General features: G+C 38.1%; 3 protein-coding genes across 5 annotated transcripts in view; 1 reads left to right on the top strand and 2 right to left on the bottom strand.

The window, feature by feature from the left end:
- Nucleotides 1–2358, top strand: part of LOC141439604 (uncharacterized) — a 77383-nt gene extending 75025 nt beyond the window's left edge. For both annotated transcript variants that reach the window (XM_074103895.1, XM_074103894.1), the window contains 2 exons: nt 698–882; nt 2104–2358. In XM_074103895.1, the coding sequence (XP_073959996.1) occupies nt 698–882; nt 2104–2157 (239 nt within the window). In that variant the 3' untranslated portion in view covers nt 2158–2358. The remainder of the gene's footprint in view (nt 1–697; nt 883–2103) is intronic.
- A 1998-nt stretch (nt 2359–4356) lies between these two features.
- On the bottom strand, nt 4357–11594 carry LOC141440025 (uncharacterized). The gene is made up of 8 exons (XM_074104482.1): nt 11485–11594; nt 10299–10524; nt 9463–9593; nt 8947–9066; nt 7701–7826; nt 7185–7227; nt 6478–6650; nt 4357–5388 (listed from the first exon to the last, which is right to left on the bottom strand). Exons 1-8 carry the CDS (start codon nt 11575–11577, stop codon nt 4465–4467), a joined length of 1836 nt encoding a protein of 611 aa, XP_073960583.1. The 5' UTR covers nt 11578–11594; the 3' UTR covers nt 4357–4464.
- Nucleotides 11595–12258: 664 nt separating this feature from the next.
- LOC141440027 (uncharacterized) lies at nt 12259–21574 on the bottom strand. 2 transcript variants are annotated; one of them, XM_074104483.1, is made up of 9 exons: nt 21249–21574; nt 20401–20635; nt 17146–17282; nt 16858–16971; nt 15808–15942; nt 15182–15362; nt 13676–13836; nt 12901–13033; nt 12259–12397 (listed from the first exon to the last, which is right to left on the bottom strand). In XM_074104483.1, exons 1-9 carry the CDS (start codon nt 21336–21338, stop codon nt 12273–12275), a joined length of 1311 nt encoding a protein of 436 aa, XP_073960584.1. In that variant the 5' UTR covers nt 21339–21574; the 3' UTR covers nt 12259–12272. The 2 variants fall into 2 exon arrangements, with proteins under 2 accessions (XP_073960584.1, XP_073960585.1); XM_074104484.1 differs by having other exon boundaries at nt 13676–13833.
- Between the last annotated feature and the right edge of the window lie 361 nt (nt 21575–21935).

Here is a 21935-nt window from a genome sequence, read left to right as displayed (position 1 = left end):
CTAACGTTGCTGTAAGTAAACTATGTAGGGGAAAGTTGGTAAATACCAACAACAATGTACGCCTAGAAAGATAAAAGATTGTGATTTTTTCCAACAGTCATTCTTTTGATCGTGATCAAATCGATCGATCGCCGCGGCGGAAATCATGTTTGTCATGAATCAGATTTGTGATTACTCAGTGACGCGTTAGTTAGATTCATTGCACAAATCTGGAGAACGATCTTTGGTGAACTTTTAGAGCACTGTGTGTTGATGTGAAATAATGCGAAAATGCTGGCAGCGTACCTCTGGTTGATGTTGGTTTTGATTTGAATACGAATAATTTTATTTACCTACCGAAGTTAATGATGACAGTTACAATAATGTTAGTGACAATGACGATGGTGACGATGATAGAGGTCATTCAAGTAATACGTATACCTAGTCTAGATGGTGCTTACGTCAGCAATATTTATTTATTATGTCTTGTTTCTTTTCGCAAAATGTAGTAGGTTTTAATTCAAGCAAATATGGCTACCCTCTTGCAACAAATTCGCATGAAAAACAATTTTGAAACATGAATACATTTAAAAATATACACCAATGTTTACGTAAGCAGGGGGGGAGGGGTTTCCTGACATTAGCTGACAAGGGGGAAGGTTAAAAATGCCTAAAATCATCATGTTATTATTGATGACGGTATCGGTATCGTCCCCAGGAGTCCGTCCGTGCACGGTGGTGTGCGCGAGCGGCGCGGGGCGCTCGTGCGTGGTGGTGGCGCTGGACGTGTGCGCGCGCGCGCTGGCGGCGCACGCGGCGGACGTGCCGCGCGTCGTGCGCGAGCTGCGCGCGCAGCGCCCGCACGCTCTCGCCAACAAACATCACTACATCTTCCTCTACAAGGTAAGCTGTCATATTCAGAGCTATAATGTGCAGAGAGCGGATTTGAAATAGCGATTACAAGTTTAATATGGATATGACTATTGCGATTGGTTAGAAAGATTTATTTATTAGATATCACGTTGTTTTATAGGTCTTAAAGTTATTTTATTACTTACTTACCGCAATGCAATCTATAAATTCAATAAATGTTATTCTTGCAACAAACTATATGTAAGGAAAAATGTTTTATTCTAATTAAACGAGTTTTATACAGCTCACACATTAGATCCAATTTATTAGGCACCTTTTTGATAAAAATAAATACTTGTACTAGTCTTATCCATATTAAACTAGTAATCGCTACTTCAAATCCGCTCTTTAATAATGTGTATTTCTTTCTGTGTACACTCGAACCAACTGAATAGTAACCCACTGTGGAACCTTTTCCTAGAAAAAGTCATAGTGACATCGCATTGCTTGACAAGGGACTTATTATCTACGGCGGGTCAGGAATCAAATGGTTCGACTGTACAGGGACGGCCTTAGCCATCTATCCGCCCGCCCCGGGTTGTCATGCCTTTGGCGCCCTTTTAGATACGACAAGGGACAAAATTACAGCTCATGTTTGATCAACATGGAATACTCATACTCACATTCCTACGAGATAAGCCTATAAAAGTTAATACACTGAGTCTAGTTTTCCTTTAGAAAATGAAAAACAGGTATTTCAATAATGGACGCTGTTATGCAATAGTGTGTTAACCCTAATTCATTCTGCAATACAATGTCTACCCTTAGAAAAGAATTTTAACATTTGACATTGTATTGCAAAATGATAGTGGAAGGACTCAGTATTGCATAACAGCGTCCTATTATGTGGTTGATATTGCCGCCCTGGCTACCCACTCCTAAAGCGGGCACTGTGCTTATGTGTACCAACATATAATAGTGTTTTTAAATTTTTATTAATTAAAAAGGAACAATTGAGGTTACACTAAACTATCCTAAAAATAAATTAACTATATATACAGTTCGCCCAAGTCTTATGTGCAATAAAGATTTTAATGAACGTGGCAAAACACCTTTAACGATACTTTTTATGGGAGTACTTATAATAAAGTCTTTGGTCAGAACAAAGGCGTGCAAGGTTCGAAAGTGTTTTGCTAAATTATGATCACCCATTTGATGAAGATAAAAAAACTCACAAGCCTGAAGCTCACACTGATTGCTTTTTACTTTCAGGTGCTAAGCGAGTATGGAAACAAGTTGATGGGGGGCGGCGTCGACACCATATAACCGGCTTCGCCACTACAGAAGAATTCTCACGCGCTCCATGACATTCAATGCAACCTTAGATTAGTAGTGGCTTGTAACAATAACCTAGCGTACGGAAAGAACTGACAACAGCACTGTTAAGATAACTTGCCGAATGGTAAGGAATTGTTACCATGAGTGGGTAGGTTAACAATCAAACTCAAACTCACAACATTTATTGAGTAAAAACATAAATAGGAGAAGAGAGTTAGAGACTGTAGTGTGATGCCAAACTCAAACGTCTGTAACCAACATCAGCTTGATTGACAACAAAATTACATCCCTACAATCATAACTAAAAACACTTTGTAAAAAACATAAATAGGAGAAGAGAGAAAAATTAGAGACGTTGTGCTGTAGTGTGATGCCAAAATGACTCAGCTCAGCATGTGCCGTAGCCCTGTAACCAAATTAAGCTGCAGCGCTGGTTTTCAGTTGAACCCCGGTGAGTAGGTACCCAGCCTTGTTTTGTTTCCTATGGCTTCTAATGTCTCTGGCCAGACGGGCAAATAGATACCTTATTGTACTGAGACTTTTCACACCCACTTTATCACGGTAGGTTATTGGTATAAGTCAGTGAGAACTTTTGGAAAATACCAAAGCATAAGTTACGAGATCTCTATGAATTTTGATCGCTCAAAGTTATCGATGGATTATTTTTATTTTTTATCATACAAGTTTTTGTAGTGACAGAGTTTTTGAACACCTTTTGCAGGTGAAGTTTTATTTTTGTTAAGACTTTTATTTGCTTTGTTGATTTTATAATTTAGAATTAAAATAATGTCTTGCTGAAATATTGATATGAAATGCCTCTAGTGAATTAAACGCGACTAGGTACTAAAATTTAAGTACATATTTTGAGTGTCTGAAAACCTAGGTTAGACATTTTCGAACAATTTAATATTACTTACTGTAGGTTCATTCCACTAGTCTAATTTATCTTTTAAGTATTTGCCAAAAATTTCAAACCTATTCGATTTATTCCCAAAACGCATAATATCAATCACAACTATCCTAAAAGTATCATAATAATTTTATACATAGTGATTACTGAAATCTGCTGTGATTTCTTATTATTTCTAAGATCTAGCTTTACAGTATTCCTCTAGACATTACTTCGTAGATATAAGCGGTTTATATTGAACCACCTACTTATAAAGAAAATATAGTAAGTAAATAGGTACTAGGTACTAGGTATATAAACTTCTCCGATCGGCAATCTAAATCATCCTCGCTTTATTATCGCCGCACATAAATGCATGGAAATGTGGTTTTACTACCACTTCTCTAAATAAAAATAAAATGCGTCAGATAAGTTTTTATTTGCCTAAAGATTATTTGTATATTATAAAATATGTGCGAAGATTAGCCAGTGAATATAACTGTGCATAATTTAAGCATTAAAAACCCATGCGATATTATTTATTATGAAACTAACTAGCCTGCTGGCTCGTCTCACAGACCCACATACCTATTTTAATGCTCTCTAAATAAAAATAAAATGCGTCAGATAAGTTTTTATTTGCCTAAAGATTATTTGTATATTATAAAATATGTGCGAAGATATGCCAGTGAATGTAACTGTGCATAATTTAAGCATTAAAACCCATGCGATATTATTTATTATGAAACTAACTAGCCTGCTGGCTCATCTCATAAACCCACATACCTATTTTAATGCTCCTCATTATGTAACAGTCACATAAACTACTATAATGAATTTACAATAATAACACTAAATGTCCCAGTGTTTTTCTTTTGTGTATAGTTTTCTTCTAGAATTAATTAAATTTCCTTATCTTTTGTGTATATTATTGTTAAAAATGTTGTTAATTTGTTAATTTTAAGTTTGTTATAAATCGATGCTGATAAAATATTGATGAGATTTACATACGAAGTCAAGGCATTTATTTTATAAAATAAAGTATTAAACGCACTGTTTGACCAACACATATTACTACCTATATATTTTTTGTTAAGCTATATAAATATATTCATGTATATTAGTGACCAAAAATATAAAGATATTATTATTTAATTTTCTCTTCCGATTAGATGTAGTCTGTTTTATAAAAGTACCTATACACAATAAAACAATATATAATATAATAATAACGTATTTTATTTCTGACTTAGTAAAGTACATAATATAATATTAATAAGAATAACAACAACGGCAAAGTGCAATTATCGAAACTAAAATTAACTACAAGATTAAAATTTAAACATAAAATACACTGTAAAATCAGATTATAGTGCAAAGTAGAACCCAACAATCGTGTGAAGTCACTAGGCTAAATCAGTAAAACTAGCTGCTGCGGACTCTTTACCAAAAAAATCTACAATGTTGTCGCCATCCCTGCTTTCACATTCAGAATCTTCTTTCATCAGGTCGCAACCATCACCATACCATATCAGCTCTTCGTCTACTATACTATCCACTATCACTGGTTCGTTTATTAATTCTACAATGACGTTCTCATCACCGTCTATATTTTGTGCTTCATATTTTTTTGCTATCAGTTCTGTGCTATCACGGGTCTGCATTGCCTCTTCTTTGACCATCTGTTCTGTTATTGGCTCGTATGTCAATTCTTCGCCGATTATGTCACTATCATTTCCGATTCTTTGCTCATTATTTTTATCGTTAGGCGCGGTGACAACTCTAGCGATATTCGTTTCGTTAATGTATGTTTCGAATTGAAATTCTTCGTCAACGATGCCATCATAATCTCCATTTAAATCTTGAGTATTTTCTTCCTGCTGTTTAGTGGCAGGTTTTTTAATGGTTGGTAATGGTGGCACTTCTTTGTTCCTCAATTTTTTGTATAAGATATCTTTACTGTCTTGATTTAAAGCTTCAGTATTTTCTTCCATTGACTTGGTATAATTTTCATTTATGGTTTTTGTACATATCAGTTGATCATTATCCAGCACTTTTTGGATTATATCACTAAAGTTTTTGTTTTTAGCTTCATTTTTGTCTACCATTGCCTTAGTACTATAATAGGGTGACATAATATGGTTCTTTATCATTTGTTCTTGTATCAACTCCTCGTCAACTTGGTCAAATTCTTCATCCGCTTCTTCTATTTCTTCTGGTATCTCCTCATCATCCTCTTTGGTGTCCTTATTCATTATTTGTGGAAGGTCATGGAAACTAATATTTTTCTTTTTCATCGATGTATCTTTTTGTTCGTTTCTTGCTTCCTGCTGAATAATTACCAAAGTAAGATTTTTGTTACTAAAGGTAAATTTAACCACTTTTACTGCGCATGTTTTGGTTATTAGTGATAGTTAATCAAAAGAAATTTAATAGTAATAGTTTCTGTGAAGGTATAAATTGGACACAGGGTGATTATTTAGGTTATTATGAACTGAATTTATGATAGTTCAAAATTAAAATGCATTTCATAATTGCAAGTGTATATTCTTCAAAGTTCCGTCTGACAATATGTCTGAATGTATACATATACCAAAAGTAAACATCATCTATAAAACATGCAAGTGCATACAATAAAAATAAGTATCAAAATATATTATTATCAAAATGTGTATAAAATATTGAGTATCAAAATTCATTGAACTTTGTCAGTATGATACAGTTCAAAATCAGTTTAACAGTTACAATCTTCGTCATTTTCAATATCGTTAGATGATTCCCGGCGTGTGGCGCTATCTGTGTGTAGGAATTGCACACGTGCTTTCGAACTACTGCAAGCATGTGCCGGCTGAGACTGTAAGTTAAAAAATCCCGAATGCACAAATGCCTTTGAGATAGAAAATGCGCCAAATGCTCGTTTCTGAAAATGCTTGTGACAAATGACGCTTGAGTGACTTCGAATTTGTTTGCAACCGCATGTACTGTTTTTATTGCACAATTTTGATGAAGAGCATACCAAAGCAGCTTAATAGGCTTGGGTCAAAAATTCAAGTTGGGTCGTCCACTTGTTATCCTACTGTTTCTTAACTGTTAACCGCTTTTTCACCTATGTAGGGGAACTGTTGCTGAACTGAAGAATCTACTTATTTGTTATCAATGAAACGCAATACATCCGCCTGGAGAGAAATTTCTCTTGTAGTGAACTAGGGTGTTTTAACTCCATTAGATTTTTTCATGTGCCTAAAGACGCCACGTGGGGCTTGTTTTAACTCCTGCTCTTGTTATTACGGCACCACTCTTTTGCTATCATATTTAATTAGCTAGGTTCCTTATTTGCAAGTGCCTTAACGGAATACTGGGCCTGTAGCTGCGCCTGATAAATTCTAGAAACCCCTTTATTAGATTATTAAAAAACTTACATTCCACGCCGGGGCACTGTTCCAGTGTTGAGTGTAGTCGACGCTGGTATGCTCTTTCTCTTTCTCGGACACTTCGTCGACATCGCTGAATATTTCATCGATGGAGTACGGCTTGTAGGACGGAAGTGGGACGAACGATCCGGCGAGGGAGACCGAAGAGGCTTTACTTGAACCTATGGATAGAACCTTAGTACTTACATTCAGTAAATTTTAATGTAATTGTAATTGAACGTTCTTACTCGTAAAAGATTTTCAAGTTTTTAAGGGTGATTGACAAATATTTCAGTACGAAGGTACGCTAGTTCGATATTCCAAACGAAAAAAGTTTTATGTCATCTTTGGCTTCCTTAGTGCCTCCGCTAGCTGACGCGGATTACCCGGAATGGACGCCCGTCTAATAAGAAATTGTATGAACAGCGATAACTGGCGCGGGCACGTGCGACGGATTTTAATGCGGTCCCAATCCGCGAGCGTGCGCACGCGGCGAAGTCCGCGTCAGCTAGCGGAAGCACTTACATAGTATGTAAATCACTTCTCGCCGCATGTCTGTATTTATATATGTCGCTATTTAACGCAGTTTTCAACAATAATTAGGTATTTTTTCACGAAAGGTATAATAATAATACTAATATATTAATATTAAACTGTTTATTTCGGGCAATAATGATGCGAAAGGTCACGAAAAGAACATAAAAAGGCTAACTTACATCTTTTGGACCTCGGCGTTTCTTGGAACAACAATTCAACTTTCTGTTGATAAGAAAATAATGATATTCATCTTAAATCAATAATTAGTTACCATGACAGTTAGGAGCCATTCATTTATTACGTAAGACGATTTAGAGGTCGACCTTGTCTTATTTTTTCTTTTAAGGGGGTAGAAGAAAGTTTTGATAGTACGTAAGATTGCAAAAATGCGTAAAGTAAAAGCAAAGTCCATTATTGTCAAAAATTATCTATAAGTAATAAACAAACAAATATTTATTTTCTTATTCTAAACGCAAGAAAAATTTGTTTTTGAAAATAAAGACTTAAATGGACCAAATTTACATTCCTTTCTTCCTTTAGATTGTTATGTAGTAAGTAAATAAAACAAGGGGAGGGGGAGGCCGACTCTTACTTTTCTTACATAGGGCAAACAGGCAAAAATCGTCTTAATACATAATTGGTGCTTTACATCAGTCTTACTGATGTCATTTGATTTGTCATAGTATCAGATGTACCTTGTTTTCGAAGTGTAAAGTTTTATCATCTGTATTGGTCTTTTTCTTGGATGGCGACGCCGACGCAGCTTTTTCTCGGCTCTGGCGTTGAGATTTGCGTCGGACGTTGTACGCTCGATATGCCGCCTAAACAAATAAAATAGATATATGTTAGCGCAAAACTTGGTCTTACGTCAACACTAACAACTTCAGATACTTTACTTCCCAATTTTTGTACTTATTTATCTTTACGATTTTCCCGTTACGAATTATTTCACTTAATATAATATAAGTGTAATAAGTGCGAGTCGGCGTCGCGCACGGAAGGTTCCGTACAGATTGTTATCCGGTGTCAGAGTCCCTCTCCTAAGCAAAATGTACAGTCACAAACCTGGATTGTTGAGCCACTTGCCAATGTTTGAAATTTGGCGGTGTAATACTAAGTAATGATAATATTTAATACTAAGTTTGTATAACACGGCTAAATTAAGGGGCTTCTGAACGGGCCATAATTTACTGCAATTTGTGGCCGGAAACTACGGCCGTTCTTCTCTAACACCGTACGCAAGAGCAAGATGCAAATAATGGCCGGCCACAAATTGCAGTGAAAATGTAGCCCGTTTAGAAGCCCCTTTATGAACAGTAGCGAGAGGCTCAACAATCCCTGTGCGCGATTGTACGCAGTGGGGTCACTTTTTAGGGTTCCGTAGTCAACTAGGAACCCTTATAGTTTCGCCATGTGTGTCCGTCTGTCTGTCTGTCTGTCTGTTCGTCCGCGGCTAAGCTCAGAGACCGTTAGTACGAGAAAACTGTAATTTGGCATGAACACCTATACATATCAGTCACGCCGGCAAAGTGGTAAAATAAAAATTAAAAATTATTTTTAGGGTACCTCCCAAAAACGTAAAGTGGGGGTGTTTTTTTCTCGACTAATTCTATAGTGTTGAGTTTCGTTGGATAGGTCTTTTACAATTTTTATATTCAGTGATCTGTTTGCGAAATATTCAACTTCAAAGTGCAAATTTTCATTAAAATCGAGCGTCGCCCCTCTAAAATCTAAGCTGTTAGGTTAGGTAAGTAGATCAAATTTACACGGAAAATTATAACGGCTACGATTTCTTGACAATTATTAGTGACTTGACAGACGAACAAACAGACGGACAACCAAGCGATCCTGTAAGGGTTCCGTTTTTCCTCTTGGGGTATGAAACGGTAGATACAGATTTAATAGCTTAGCCAGAATTAACTAACTATTGGAAAACCCCACCTGAATTTTCTCCACAACATTGTTGTAGTTGTCACCAGGCTCCTTGGTTTTTCTGTACATTTTGATGGTGTGCTTGGCAGCTATCAACGACTCGTCCATGTCGCTGTCTGTCGACGACGACTGCCAGTAAAATGAAAATTATTTTCGCATTAATAATGTTGACACCAGCAAGCAGCAGATTTCAATCAAAAATAAAATCTCCATCGACGACGGCAGGCCTTACAGTACTAACTGACGTGATATGGCGAGTTGAAGTAACTAGTACTTAGGTACTTTATTGTACGGGATATAGACGTCCAGTTACGTTGTGACAAATAGCCAAAACATTATTAGGCGTGATTATACGTTGTGTCATAACATTTCACAGCCACAGTTATAGCAGTTTCAAAAAGATTAACTCTGAAAAATGTTGCACTATCAGAAGCAGTAACTTAAGTAACCGTGCAAGAAGCATTAGGTACATAGCCCCGCAATGTAATGCTACTTGTACGATTTTCTCGTCGTGCAAGAACTAACCTCATATATAGCGGTATTGTTAACTTGGTGCCGTAAGAAGGCGCTTCGCACCGCTTCTATCACAGCGGGGAGCTGTGTCTCGTCTATCTCCGTTTTCTTAAGTAGTTTCAACAGCAAATTGGTTTCTTTTACTGGAAGTCGGTAATTCATTAATTATATTATACTTAGTCATAATAAATTATACATTACGCGGAGCAATAATATTTGATACAAACAAAAAATGCGTAAAGAGAACTGCTGAGGAATGGAATCCGTTCCGTCATCGGTTTTCCAGATCATCATCATCATATCAGCCGTAAGACATCCACTATTGGATTTAGGCTTCACCCATAGACCTCCAGTTGCTTTGGTTGGAAGCGACCTGCGTCTACCGTGAACCAACAGTTTTAATCAGTACCTACACTTAGTGTAAAATTTCGATTACAAAATACGTCTAGATCGCGTTCGCGTTAAAATCTCAATTTGTATGGAAACACGAGCATTGCAAACCATCCATTAGAGGCGTTGTTCGTGTTTCCATACAATTGAGATTTTAACGCGAACGCGATCGAGACGTATTTTGTAACCGAAAACTTACTCTAAGGGTACAGGTCATCCCTCCATCTCGTTGGTGAACGTCCTACGCTGCGCTTACCGATTCACGGTCTCCATTTCAAAACTTTTCGGTCCCATCGCGTTTTCCAAATTAATAAATTTAGTGCTATTCAAGGTCAGAATAAAAAGGCTGTTACTGAACCAGTAAGCTACATCTTCGACCTCATCTTCATTAACCATCAGGTGAGATGCAGGTCAATCGCTGGTCAGTTTAAAAAGAAAACTTATGACATTCAACAAACCTCCACCGCTCTCAAAGAAATCCGTCACTACTTCCACAGTTTTTTCGACATCCTCCTCGGTTAGCCCCACTTCGCGCAATTCGTCTTCCAATTCCGGGTAGCAACTAGTCTTGCACACATCGTCGCATACTCGAGCAGCAACGAACAAGTTCTCGCGCGCAACTAACAGCGCTGCGAGGTGATCAGTGATGTATTGTAGGAGGTTTTGCGGTTGTGCTCGAAGTACCTTGGAATGTAAACGTTTCCGTTTAAAACGAAATAAAAAATAATGCATTCGTATATTGCACGAATTAGACTGCATGTTTTTTTGTGGTCTGAGACAGTTAAGCGCATCTCGATTATCTGAAGCCCTTGATCTAAGTAGACCCGAGCGAGATAGAATACACCGCTTCTGCGTCTCTCACAACAAAGGTTATTAAACTTTTAATTTGCATTGGAAAATGGAAAATGATGTCTCTTGTCTTGCCATCTGGCACCTAGAGCGACTGCTCCAGTTGCTCTACCTCAGAGTCCGGGCTTCATGGACATAGTTTTATTTATATAGAAAGAGAATCTACCCGCACCTTGCCCGCACTACAAGCTTTTCCAAGTAGAAGCAAGTAGGAAATCAAATGTAAAGGATTTCTTCTTTTTTATTTAACTAACAGGGTTAACGACTAAGTGGCCGCGTTTAGGAAAAGGCTGAAAAAGTGGCTTGGCACTGACACCTGAGGCGAGACTGTCCATTTCAATGTCACTTTATATAATATTTTCTTTTTATTTATTTATATAACTTTCCATTTATTTACTTACTTATTTACAATCATACTACTGTGGATAAGTGATCACCGCTGCCCTTAAAGAATACCATAATATCACGGGGTTACTGATACTGAAGCGTCGCCAATACAGAAGACTGAGGGGCTGTTTCACCACCCATTGATTAATTTTATTCGACGAATAATTAATGTGATGCCATCTCCGTCTATTCGAACAAAACAAACAGAGACGGCATCACATTTATCCGTCAAATTAATTTAATCAATGGATGGTGAAACGGGGGTAAAGGTAGCATACCTCTTGTGCCAGATTTTATGACTTCTTCTATAACTGTCATGCCAGTTCACACACCGCAGCAGCATAGCTAGTAAGACCGATGAACTTGGCACAAGATCGGACCACCGAATAATTTCAATAGGTATCTTACCTCCCTAGAGATATCCGACATCAGATCCTGGAGTCCCTCTGGGAGAGCTAGTTTGCAACTGTGGTGGACTTGTTTTTGTAATAAATCTTCCATTATTAGTGTATAATTATTTAATGACAGCAAAAGTAATGACAGTAATAATATAACAAACAATCTAGTAGGTTATAACTATGAGATGTCTTAAACAAATTGCGAAATAAAAATACCAAATCCTTCTTTTTTCGGCCGACAGCCGTTCATAGACCTACTGATTCTATTCTGATTCAGAAGAGAAACTGGCAGGCCTCACACATCATCATCATCATCACACGCACGCGCCAGAACGTCCTAATCGGGCGATAGATATGTACTCTAGATTGCTTTCTTACTGGGCACTCTTACCGACTCGGATCTGTAGGTTTGTATGACTAGGTATTGCATTCTAGTCATTCGGTTTTTTTTTCTGTTCTATAATCTCGTAGGTAAAACTAAATAGAAAATGATGTCTGTGGCCGGCCTAATTTCGGCAGTGGAGTTAAGGATAACGTTGGCTAGTTACTAAAGGTCAAACAAATAAATAAACAGACCGAAGTAAGGGACAAGCGGCAATTACTCCACCGACAAATTACAACTAATAAATGATGATCATGTTCCGCAGAGCACATCCCAGATTGAAAAGAAGAATCATTTTCATTCTTTGATATTTCGTTAAAATGTAACTTCCTTCCTTTACCTTGTCCCTCTTCCCTCACAATACAGAAAAGCTAAACAAAATAAACAGAATACTATGAATAAATTTGCTCTGTATTCTAAGGTCCTTCCGTTTCACCAGTAGTGTTCAAGGCGTCTTCCACATCTGTAGCATCTGTGGTGTCTGGTGCAGTATCAGCGGTTGACGATATGGGAGCGCTAGTTCCATCACCTTCAGAGCGTTCTGTTTTTACAAACAACGATAATTTTAATTTGATATTTAATTTTATCGCTATTTAAAACGACATCAAGGAAATTTCGAATTTACGTTTACTGTGAGCGCAAATTATACATGCTTGCTTAGTCTTAGCGACTACCGTTAAATAATTTGGACCAAAGGACGAAGACATTATTATTAAACTTAAGATCGTCAGTCATCTTCATAGTATCCGTATACTGGTTTGTTATGATTTTGCTACTACTCAAAAGAATGAAAATAAGAATGACCTTGTACTTAAAATGTATTATAAATATCAACAGTGTTTGGCCTAAGACTAAACATTTTGAGTTTCTGAGAAAGTCAAAATATTCTCAGATCGTAGGTATTCGAATCGTTGTGTCAAATTATCATAAACTATATCGTTCTGAATTGCATATCTATCTTTGATCTCAGAAATTTCATCGATATTATAACCTTCACAAAATTCAATTGCAATCAGGTGGTCAGTTTATGATTTTTATGTTTACCAGTTAAGTCTTCAGGGACTTCAGCTGCGTCCCCTGGTGTATCTGAGACCGGTTCAGAATCCTGGGCCGGTTGAAGTCCTTGCGCCTCTTGAACGGTGTCTTCGTATTCTTCGCTTCCCAAAATTTCTGGTTCCTGTAAGTAAAAGAATGGTGTAATCAAAATTATAAATAGAGGGTGGCTATGAAAATAACATAGGGTTTCATTAAAAGCACAAGAGCTGAACTGGCCATGAAGCTAAAAAAAAAATTTTTTTTAAATTTAAGTGTAGTTTTTTCAGTAGGATTATGGGTTACATTTCACAAAGGTTTTCCTATCGGATTTTTTCTATTCAAAGTGTAGTCACGCCTTTGAGGCAGTACATTTTGAACAGTGATCAATCCTTCCAACACCCATACACGTATTTTGAAGAACAATTTGAAGACACCTTGTATAACCTTTGACCGATTAGTACGAGACATTATAATTTTTTAAATGTTGCTCAAACTGGGGAAGAGCCTTAGCTGCTGCCTGGCTGGTAAACGATTGCGAGTGTTAACTGTAAGGAACTAGCTTATAGCCGGGAGGTGGTCCATTGGTCAAATTCTATTTATTTTTTCGCAAATGAAGCACAACATTATTCAAATAACAAAATCGCTTCTCTTTTGCCGGAGAAGGATTAATTTTATTAAAATCAATGAGTTTACAAAAATATAAATATCCAACTGTTGTTCTAGACCCGCAAGACTTCTCCCTGAATCCGTTCTCAGTAAACTGCAACTGATCTCATAAACTTACAGTAGCAAACTTGAGCGACTGCGCTCCCGACGGTATCTGGCTGGGCAGCCGGCTCTGGCGCGAGTCCGGGTCGGCCTGGCTCGGCATGCGGCTGCGCGGTGCGACGCTGCTGCGGCTGGGCAGCTCGCTGGGCAGTCGGCTTTGGCGGCTGGTCGGTTCTGCTAACATACTTGGGTAACTGAGCCTCCGTTTCCACCACAGATGTTCGAGGAAGTGTTCCGAGGAATGTGTTTTTCATAAACCAACAGAAACGCTTCATTAGGCAGTTGTCTCACTATCTATCGACTATTTTCTCGCTCAAGAAACGAACAAAAGATATAAGTTCCTGCGTGAGTAAAAGAGGCATATATATTAATAGTTGATCGCTGGCGGTTCACACTGCCGGCGAGAACTCGCTCTTACATCTTTTGTCGCAGCGACAAGAGCTATAAAACTCGCTGAGCTATAAAACTAGCTCAGCAATACTCGGCTCGAGCGAGTGGAGCGAGTAATCGCCCGTCGTGCTCGAACACTCGCTTTTCACTGCTCGCCCACTCGTTTGTAGTTACTCGCTTCTCGCTCATCGTCGGCGGTGGGACAAGTGCCTCAACATAGCGTCGCTCCCTCAGCTGTTTCAACCAGAGATGTGCTGTGCGAGGATAGGTAAATGAAGCGTTTCTATTGGTTCATGAAAAACACATTCTCGCACATCTTTGGTAGACGCGCAGTTTTAGTGCTTCCCCTTGATCTTAATTATCGGTCCCCAGGCGTGGTATGCCTGGTGAGAGACTATTGTGGCATAGACAAGGGTGCACCAATATTAATCCATGTTATTTTAATTGGTTAAAGCGTCACAGAAAAATAGCGTCGCTGCACATAACGCGTAACACATACTCAGTGGAGGCTCTTCTTGTAACCATGTAATTAAGTCTTATTGTTAGTTTAGTCTTATTGCTTTAAGATGGTGGTACTGATAAATAGTTTATTTCTTTTTGCCTACTTTATTCTACCACCTACCTCTAAATATACTTAAGTAAAACATTGTTACACGAACGTTGGTATGGTTCGCTGTTTGAAAGTAAGTACTTAGACTAACCGTCCACTTTTGTCTATAAAGTTGGCATTGTATAGAGTCACGAAAAGTAAATTTGGAACGTCTGAGTACTTTTTAAACGCCTTCAAGGTTATCAATTTGCTCGTTGTGTTGTGTATCTACGCTACGCTATAAGAAATATAGGGACAGGTCAGTGTTATGTTAAGAAACTTGATACGTAATTTTATTGTAAAATGATTTCTAGCAGCTCCATCTCATCATTCAATCACTTTTCACAAAAATACGCCAGAAATCGTCACTACTTTAAAAAAAACTCGTACCTCAAAATAGATAATTTTTCTGAGTGGAAAACATTTTATGAACATTGTGTAGAATTTCAATTTTGTTGACATATTGGTTTTAGATACGAGATTATTTCAAAGTAGTGACGAAATACAGATGTTTATGAAACAAAGTTGAATGACGATAAGTACCTTCCTTACTGGCAGCTTGGCTACTCTTGCCGAATTCAGAACTCTTAGCAGAGTGTGGCTGGCCAGCAAAGAACTTCTCAACGTGCGTGATAGTACGCATTGGGTCGTAGGGGAGACCAAGATTGTCGCTGACATTCGTGTCAAACATAACGCCTACGTTGTCATCTTTCACTTTAATATCCTGGAAATTAATAAAAGCATCAAAAACTGGTCTACCAATATCCTGCAAAGGTAAAAGCAACGCGCGACAATTTGGATTTACTCAATGATAAATTTATAGTTGTGGTTCTGGGCTGTGATACTATTCTGTATATAAAGAATCAGCAATCGGTTTGACATTTTCACCTAGCACAAGTTTGCATCTTTTGCTAGCAATAAAAATTTTGGTTAACATTAAGTACCTACCTATTCCTAATAAAATAAACAAAGAAGAGTAGGTAGGTATACTAATTTAATTAAAATCCATAGGTGCCGCAGCCGCACATGTGCTGTGATATTATTATAGTGGCACTCGTCCCGAAAACACTTTTATGCTTTGTCCGCACTGAATGCGTCGAAGTGACCTACCTATTCCAATTTTCTAATGAGGCAAGCTAGGTAAGCAAAAAAGTCAGAAAACAACATACAATGACTCGGCCCAAGTCTATTTCCCTAGAGTCAGCAACATCAACGGGCGGGCCTGGCAGCTCCAGTTTCGGGCCAGACTTCGTCTTAAGGTGGCGCAGCATGTTTCTGCGCACGTAGTATCCTCTGTATGCCGCCTACGAACAATTTCAAAGTTTAAAGGTTAGTTGTCAGTTTACCTGAAGGTATAGGTACCTGGTAAAGGTCCGATACAAGAACCGTATTGTTTACGGTTGCATTTTATGAACTTAAAGCTAATTTCCACCAAACGGCTCGTGCATCGGATCGGAACGGATTTTACAATCTCTAAACGATATTAAAGCGTGTTGGAAAATCATTTTCCCAAAATCGTTATTTCCTACTCGTAGTAGCAAAATTTCCATTCGCGTTTTTTCCCAAATCCTTTTTTTCCAAATGCTTTTTTACTAAAGCTTATTTTCACAGTAGCGTTTTTTCCCAATCAGAATTGACAGAAACAAATAAATGAAAATGAAAATATCTTTATTTAAATCAACAATGGTTGCACTACTTACTCACTACTGACATTTGGACTTACTGCTAAATTGTACTGGTATAAACTAAATGCTGTAAATACATGTATTACTATCAAATCGAAATTAGATAGAACACGATTGAGCTCATTAAATATGTCGTTTTTGAATTAGTACATGAGTAGGTAGGTTTATAAATACCTATAGGTTATGTTAAGTTTGCTTCGGCCCGAAGGGCCAAAACTACACAAAATTAGGAGCTCCGCGTGAGCGGATTACAAAAATAGGTTACAGCCAACTAAAAAATATCTATACGGCCAAAGTTACAAAAATATGTATACACGACTTTATGCATACTTAATGCTTTAAGGGCGTGTACACATATGTGTATATTTCTGTAACTTTGGTATGGATGTCCTTGTAGTTAAGTGTACACTTGAACTAGGTAGACAGTTTGATTTTTGGGAACTGTACGAAACAAACGGTGCACGGGTTGGACTCGCATTTTGGCTGGTTTTTATACCTAAGTGTTTAATATGATGTTCTGTTTGATAGAGTTACCTGTATTTTTTGCGTGGCCCTCGTCAGTTCATCAAATGACGGTTTTGTTCTCTTGTAGATGTTGAGAGTTCGCTGAGCTGCGACTTCCCATGGCTCTTCAGTTTCTTTGAGTGACTGAAGAAAAAGAAAAGCCTTTTTACTAAAATATTGTGAAATAGAAAAGATAAAAATAATAATCGGTCTTAGAATAATCGTAAATAATAATACGGACGGAGTTGCGGGCAACAGCTAGTGTGTTAATAAATGTTTTTCCCTCTGTCTAGCTCTAAATATTAGTGAATGTTTAACCTCTTGCAGTAGTTGCTTCCTGTACCAGTAGTCGCGGTAGGCGTTTCTGGCCACCTGAGTCACCTTGGCAGTCTTTTCCTCGTCCATCACGCATCTTGTCAGGATTTTCTTCAAAATCTGGATTTCTTTTACTTTCTCTAGAATGATGATTTTACGATTTTACAAATAGGTAAAAAGTCGTCATGATGTGCACCGTGACAAGATTACCTACAGAGAAAAGATTGTCAATAACAAACTCATACTGGCAACTAACACGATACACTGAATTTAAAACAAAATAAGTTTTTTTGTTAAAAATGTAATTTTCAATACAAGCTTTTTTGCTGACTGTAATTTTTGTTGACTGTAATTGTATTGTAATTCAAACTACATTTCCGTAGGTAACAAATTTCAAGTTGATGCTATTAACCATGGCTGGACCACCAGTATATCACTACCAGATTATTGTATTATGACCATATTTACTACAATCTGACTACGAGTACTCGAAGTAGGTCAAATTCAATTTGCAAGATTTGATTACAGACAGACAACGGGACGGGACAGGTGAAACTAAATAAAAGCTTGTAAAAAAACATTGCGATTTTCATAGTGATAAGTGTGACAAGTAGGGGAGAAGTCTTTCGAATAATCAAAATTGGTGTGACGGTAGTCAAGGATGGCCCAAAAGGATTGTTAACACTAAAGCTGTAGGTAACTAAAACCAAAGGGACTGAACTGGTTTGCATACTAAAGCACTATGCGTAGGAGTATTATCTTAAGGCTAAGGCTGCGTATCCACCAAAGCTGGTGGAGAAGCTAATCCACTGGATTGGGTATTTGGGTAGGTACTTGATTTTCCTAGCGACACTCAGCGTAGCTAAGGAAGGAGTGAAGTTTTTTGTAGTTATGGCTGAGGTGTGTAAGAGACGCGAGCAAGGAATTTGTACGAGAGACGTTGAGGATACGTTAGTGAAAAAAGTAAGTAATACATCTTCTCGCGCGTATAATACGCGAGTGAAAAAAGTAAGTAAGTAATACATCTTTTACTAAATGATGAATACTCAACAGTAAAAGGCAATGCTTTTTAAAGCGAGCCCTCTATAATAACCCATTTTTAGGGTTCCGGAGCCAAAATGGCAAAAACGGAACCCTTACAGTTTCGCCATGTCTGTCTGTCTGTCTGTCCGTCCGTCCGCGGCTTTGCTCAGGGACTATCAATGCTAGAAAGCTGTAGTTTTGCGCGGATATTTGTATAGGTATGTAAACTATGTCGACAAAATAGTACAATAAAAAATTAAAAAAAATTTTTTAGGGTACCTCCCCCCCATAGACGTAAAGTGGGGGTGATTTTTTTGTCATCCAACCCTATAGTGTGGGGTATCGTTGGATAGGTCTTTTAAAACCATTAGGGGTTTGCTTTTTTCGTCCTCCCCTTCTAAAATCTAAACCGGTGAGTGGAAAAATTTGAAAAAATTCAGGATGGTAGTAAGTATATCAAATTATTTCAAGGAAAACTATAACGGTTAAGTTTGCTTGACAATTATTAGTAGTTTAAGAGTAAATAGCAGCCTAAGGTATAAAATATACCTAAACTATGGAAGATTCCGTATAAAATACGAAATCCTTAGAGAAATATTACTTAATTTTTTCGTAATGGCTACGGAACCCTATTTCGGGCGTGTCCGACTCGCTCTAGGCCGGTTTTTGACCAGTTAAATCGATTGGTGCTTTCGCTATAGTATTAAATATTCAGTCTGGATAGCTTTTTACCTTGAAGTGACTCGTGTTTTTAGCTTACGTGACATTTCTATTATTCATTCTGTGGCTACATCGACAACTCTGTTGGTTATGCAGCCTAACGCATATATGGGCAAAATGCGTTGTAATCGTATCAAAATAAAACAGCGTGGAAATAAAAGGCCAAGGCCAAGAATGTCGCTTTGCTTGTACACGTATATAAGTAGGTACATTGTGCTCAAGTACTATAAGCTATGAGAGAGCTATGCTCAGTTTCTTTGCACGATAGAAGGCATAAGCAAAAAACCGGCCAAGAGCGTGTCGGACACGCCCGAAATAGGGTTCCGGAGCCATTACGTAATATTTCTCTAAGGATTTCGTATTTTGTACGGAATATTTCAAGTTTAGGTATATTTTATACCTTAGGCTGCTATTTACTCTTAAACTACTACTTACTAATAATTCATTCAAACTTAAGAAGAAAACTTAACCGTTATAGTTTTTCTTGTAAGTTTGATATACTTACTACCATCCTGAAAATTTCAAATTTTTCCACACACCGGTTTAGACTTTAGAGGGGGGGGGACGATCGATTTTAATGAAAATTTGCACTTTAAAGTTGAATATTTTGCAAACGAATCACTGAATCGAAAAATCGTTCCAGCAACCCCTAATGGTTTTAAGAGACCTATCCAACGATACCCCACACTACAAGATTAGATGAGAAAAAAAAACACCCCCACTTTACGTCTATGGGAGGTACTCTAAAAAAATTGTTTTTGGATTTTTTATTGTACCATTTTGTCGGCATAGTTTACATATACATTCTTGCAAAATTACAGCTTTCTAGCACTGATAGTCCCTGAGCAAAGCCGCGGACGGACAGACAGACAGACATGGCGAAACTATAAGGGTTCCGTTTTTGCCATTTTGGCTACGGAACCCTAAAAAGAACCTTTAGCAGCCTATTTGAAACATAATATTTTTCGATTCTTTCGATTTCATTCGAGATATAGGCTACTTTAGTATTTAAGTTTAGGCACTTAAGTTATGCATAAGAATTAAATTAGTTCGGGTAGTTAACGTTTCATTAAGAGGCCGTATTGTTTAAAGCCGAGTTTAGACTTGCAAGTAAAATCGTGCAAGTTGCATTACATTGCGAGGCCGTAAAGCCAACGAGTTTGTAGTGGTCAATCGAGCGCCGCAATGTAATGCAACTTGCACAATTTTTCTTGCAAGTCTAAACTAGGCTTCGACGAGCTGACGTTCGCGATCGCATTCACTATCTCTTTCCGCCTTTGTCTTTCACCATGTGATAGAAAGAAGTGGTGAAAACGATTGTGATTACAAGTGTGTCATGTTTATTTGTTCTATTTGTATTATATCGCGTCATTCATTATGTACCTAACCTACATCGGTTTATTATATTATTAACTTAACACATAGACATAATTTCAGCGCTTACTAACGGCTTTTGGTCTAGGATAATTATTTTTTTAATAAACAGCTTCAATTTCGATTTTGGATTCATCTCACCTTTCCCTTCTTCAGGCTCCACATTCTGCAGTTCCTCCTGTATGACCTCGGCCACGGTCTTAGCCTCAGACCTCTCCAAGCCCAGCTGCAGCAGATGCTCAGACACGGACTGCCGGCAGTCGCAGAGGTCGTCCAGCACGTTTACTGCCATGATGCCATGCTCCCGGGTTATCAGGAGCACGGAGAGGTAGTTTGCTATGTAGTGGTATATCTTCTCGGGTTGGTCGCGGAGGACCTGACGAAAGCGTTTGTAGATGTCATCACGATGGGCCTCATTGAACCCTAGTATGGTTTATTGGTTTATACGGCGATACGATTATCATCCTCAAAGATAGTCTGCTAAATGTTTGGCTTCAGTGGTTTAGGTTCTGCGTTATCTGTCAGTCAATCAGTTGCATTACTTTACCTAAAAAAAACTTACTAACGAACATCACGTATCTAAACTGATAGTGTACGTGTGTGTTCGAGGCTGACATTTCGGGATTTTATATGCGTACATCCTGTTTCCGTGGAATTATGGGGATGGGTCCGATTTATCTTAAAAAAGTGCATGTGAATTTTGAGTTTGGTCAGATTCAGCATTTTTCTGCTCTTCTCTAGCTCCGCTTCCCTTCCTTAGAATCCCACTCTAACTACTACTACTACGACAACGTGCCATCGATAGTCCGGTCAGCCTTTTCTCTCTTCACTGCGCGGCTGAGATGCCCGCTTCACAATGGTTACCCAGCAGTACACGCAATGAACAGAGAACACATTAGCCGCATCGCTGGTCCTGTGTAGTTGTAGCCGAGGCTTTAGACATGCTAGGTATCTTCGATCCATGTACAAGCTTAGACTAATAAACTTACTTCTCTGGATATATCAGACATGAGCTCTCTGAGTCCCTCGGGTACGGTGAATACATTAGAACAGCCATGCTTTTGCAGCAATTCGTTCATATCTGCACTTTCACAATTTTGACGCAATAGAGATGATAACAGTTTGACGTTTGCGAATTATTTTCGAAGTGAGTCATTGATAGAGGAAAAGGTTGGGTAACATTAGCAGGTAGGACGCTCAAACTCTTTTGAGAAAAGAAATATCTTAAACCTTCTAGAAGCTTAAACCATATATATAACAAGGCGTAAACTCTCTATGGCCGCTTGTAGACGTCCGTTGTTTCACCGGACAACGGACCGTTTTTTTGCCGGGCTTGCCGTGTTGTATGGATAAGTCGCCGGACAGGTGTAAACCATACAACACCACAAGAAAGTCCGGCAAAAAAAAACGTTCCGTTGTCCGGTGAAAACAACGGACGTCTACAAGTGGCCTAAGCATGTATAGTAGTAGTATACTCACCACATACTCACTATTGCTGTCAGTCGTAAAAAAAATGTACGTACAGTCAAGGAAGCTGAATCACGTACTAGGGTGGAAGCTTCTACTACCTTCTTTAATTATCTAAGTCTACCACTAATGTCATATTTAAATCCCATCTGCCAAAGAAATCATAGCAAAATTGGGTTATGAAAAGGTTCCGCCCTGCATGGTACGTG

This window comes from Choristoneura fumiferana, chromosome 21, assembly GCF_025370935.1.
Source record: "Choristoneura fumiferana chromosome 21, NRCan_CFum_1, whole genome shotgun sequence".
Taxonomy (NCBI): domain Eukaryota; kingdom Metazoa; phylum Arthropoda; class Insecta; order Lepidoptera; family Tortricidae; genus Choristoneura; species Choristoneura fumiferana.
The sequence above is the reverse complement of the archived record's forward strand: the minus strand, read 5'-3'. Positions and strand labels throughout refer to the sequence as shown.

Bases quoted from the DNA above. Each gene is read 5' to 3' on its own strand.
- LOC141440027 (XM_074104483.1), bottom strand. From the start codon at position 21,338: ATGAACGAATTGCTGCAAAAGCATGGCTGTTCTAATGTATTCACCGTA. The intron at 20,636-21,248 runs GTAAGTTTATTA...CGCTTTCGTCAG, and splicing joins TGTCTGATATATCCAGAGAA to GTCCTCCGCGACCAACCCGA. The intron at 15,943-16,857 runs GTAACTCTATCA...AATTGTTCGTAG, and splicing joins GGGCCACGCAAAAAATACAG to GCGGCATACAGAGGATACTA.
- LOC141440025 (XM_074104482.1), bottom strand. From the start codon at position 11,577: ATGGAAGATTTATTACAAAAACAAGTCCACCACAGTTGCAAACTAGCT. The intron at 10,525-11,484 runs GTAAGATACCTA...TTACATTCCAAG, and splicing joins TGTCGGATATCTCTAGGGAG to GTACTTCGAGCACAACCGCA. The intron at 9,594-10,298 runs GTTTGTTGAATG...ACCGACTTCCAG, and splicing joins TTTCTTTGAGAGCGGTGGAG to TAAAAGAAACCAATTTGCTG.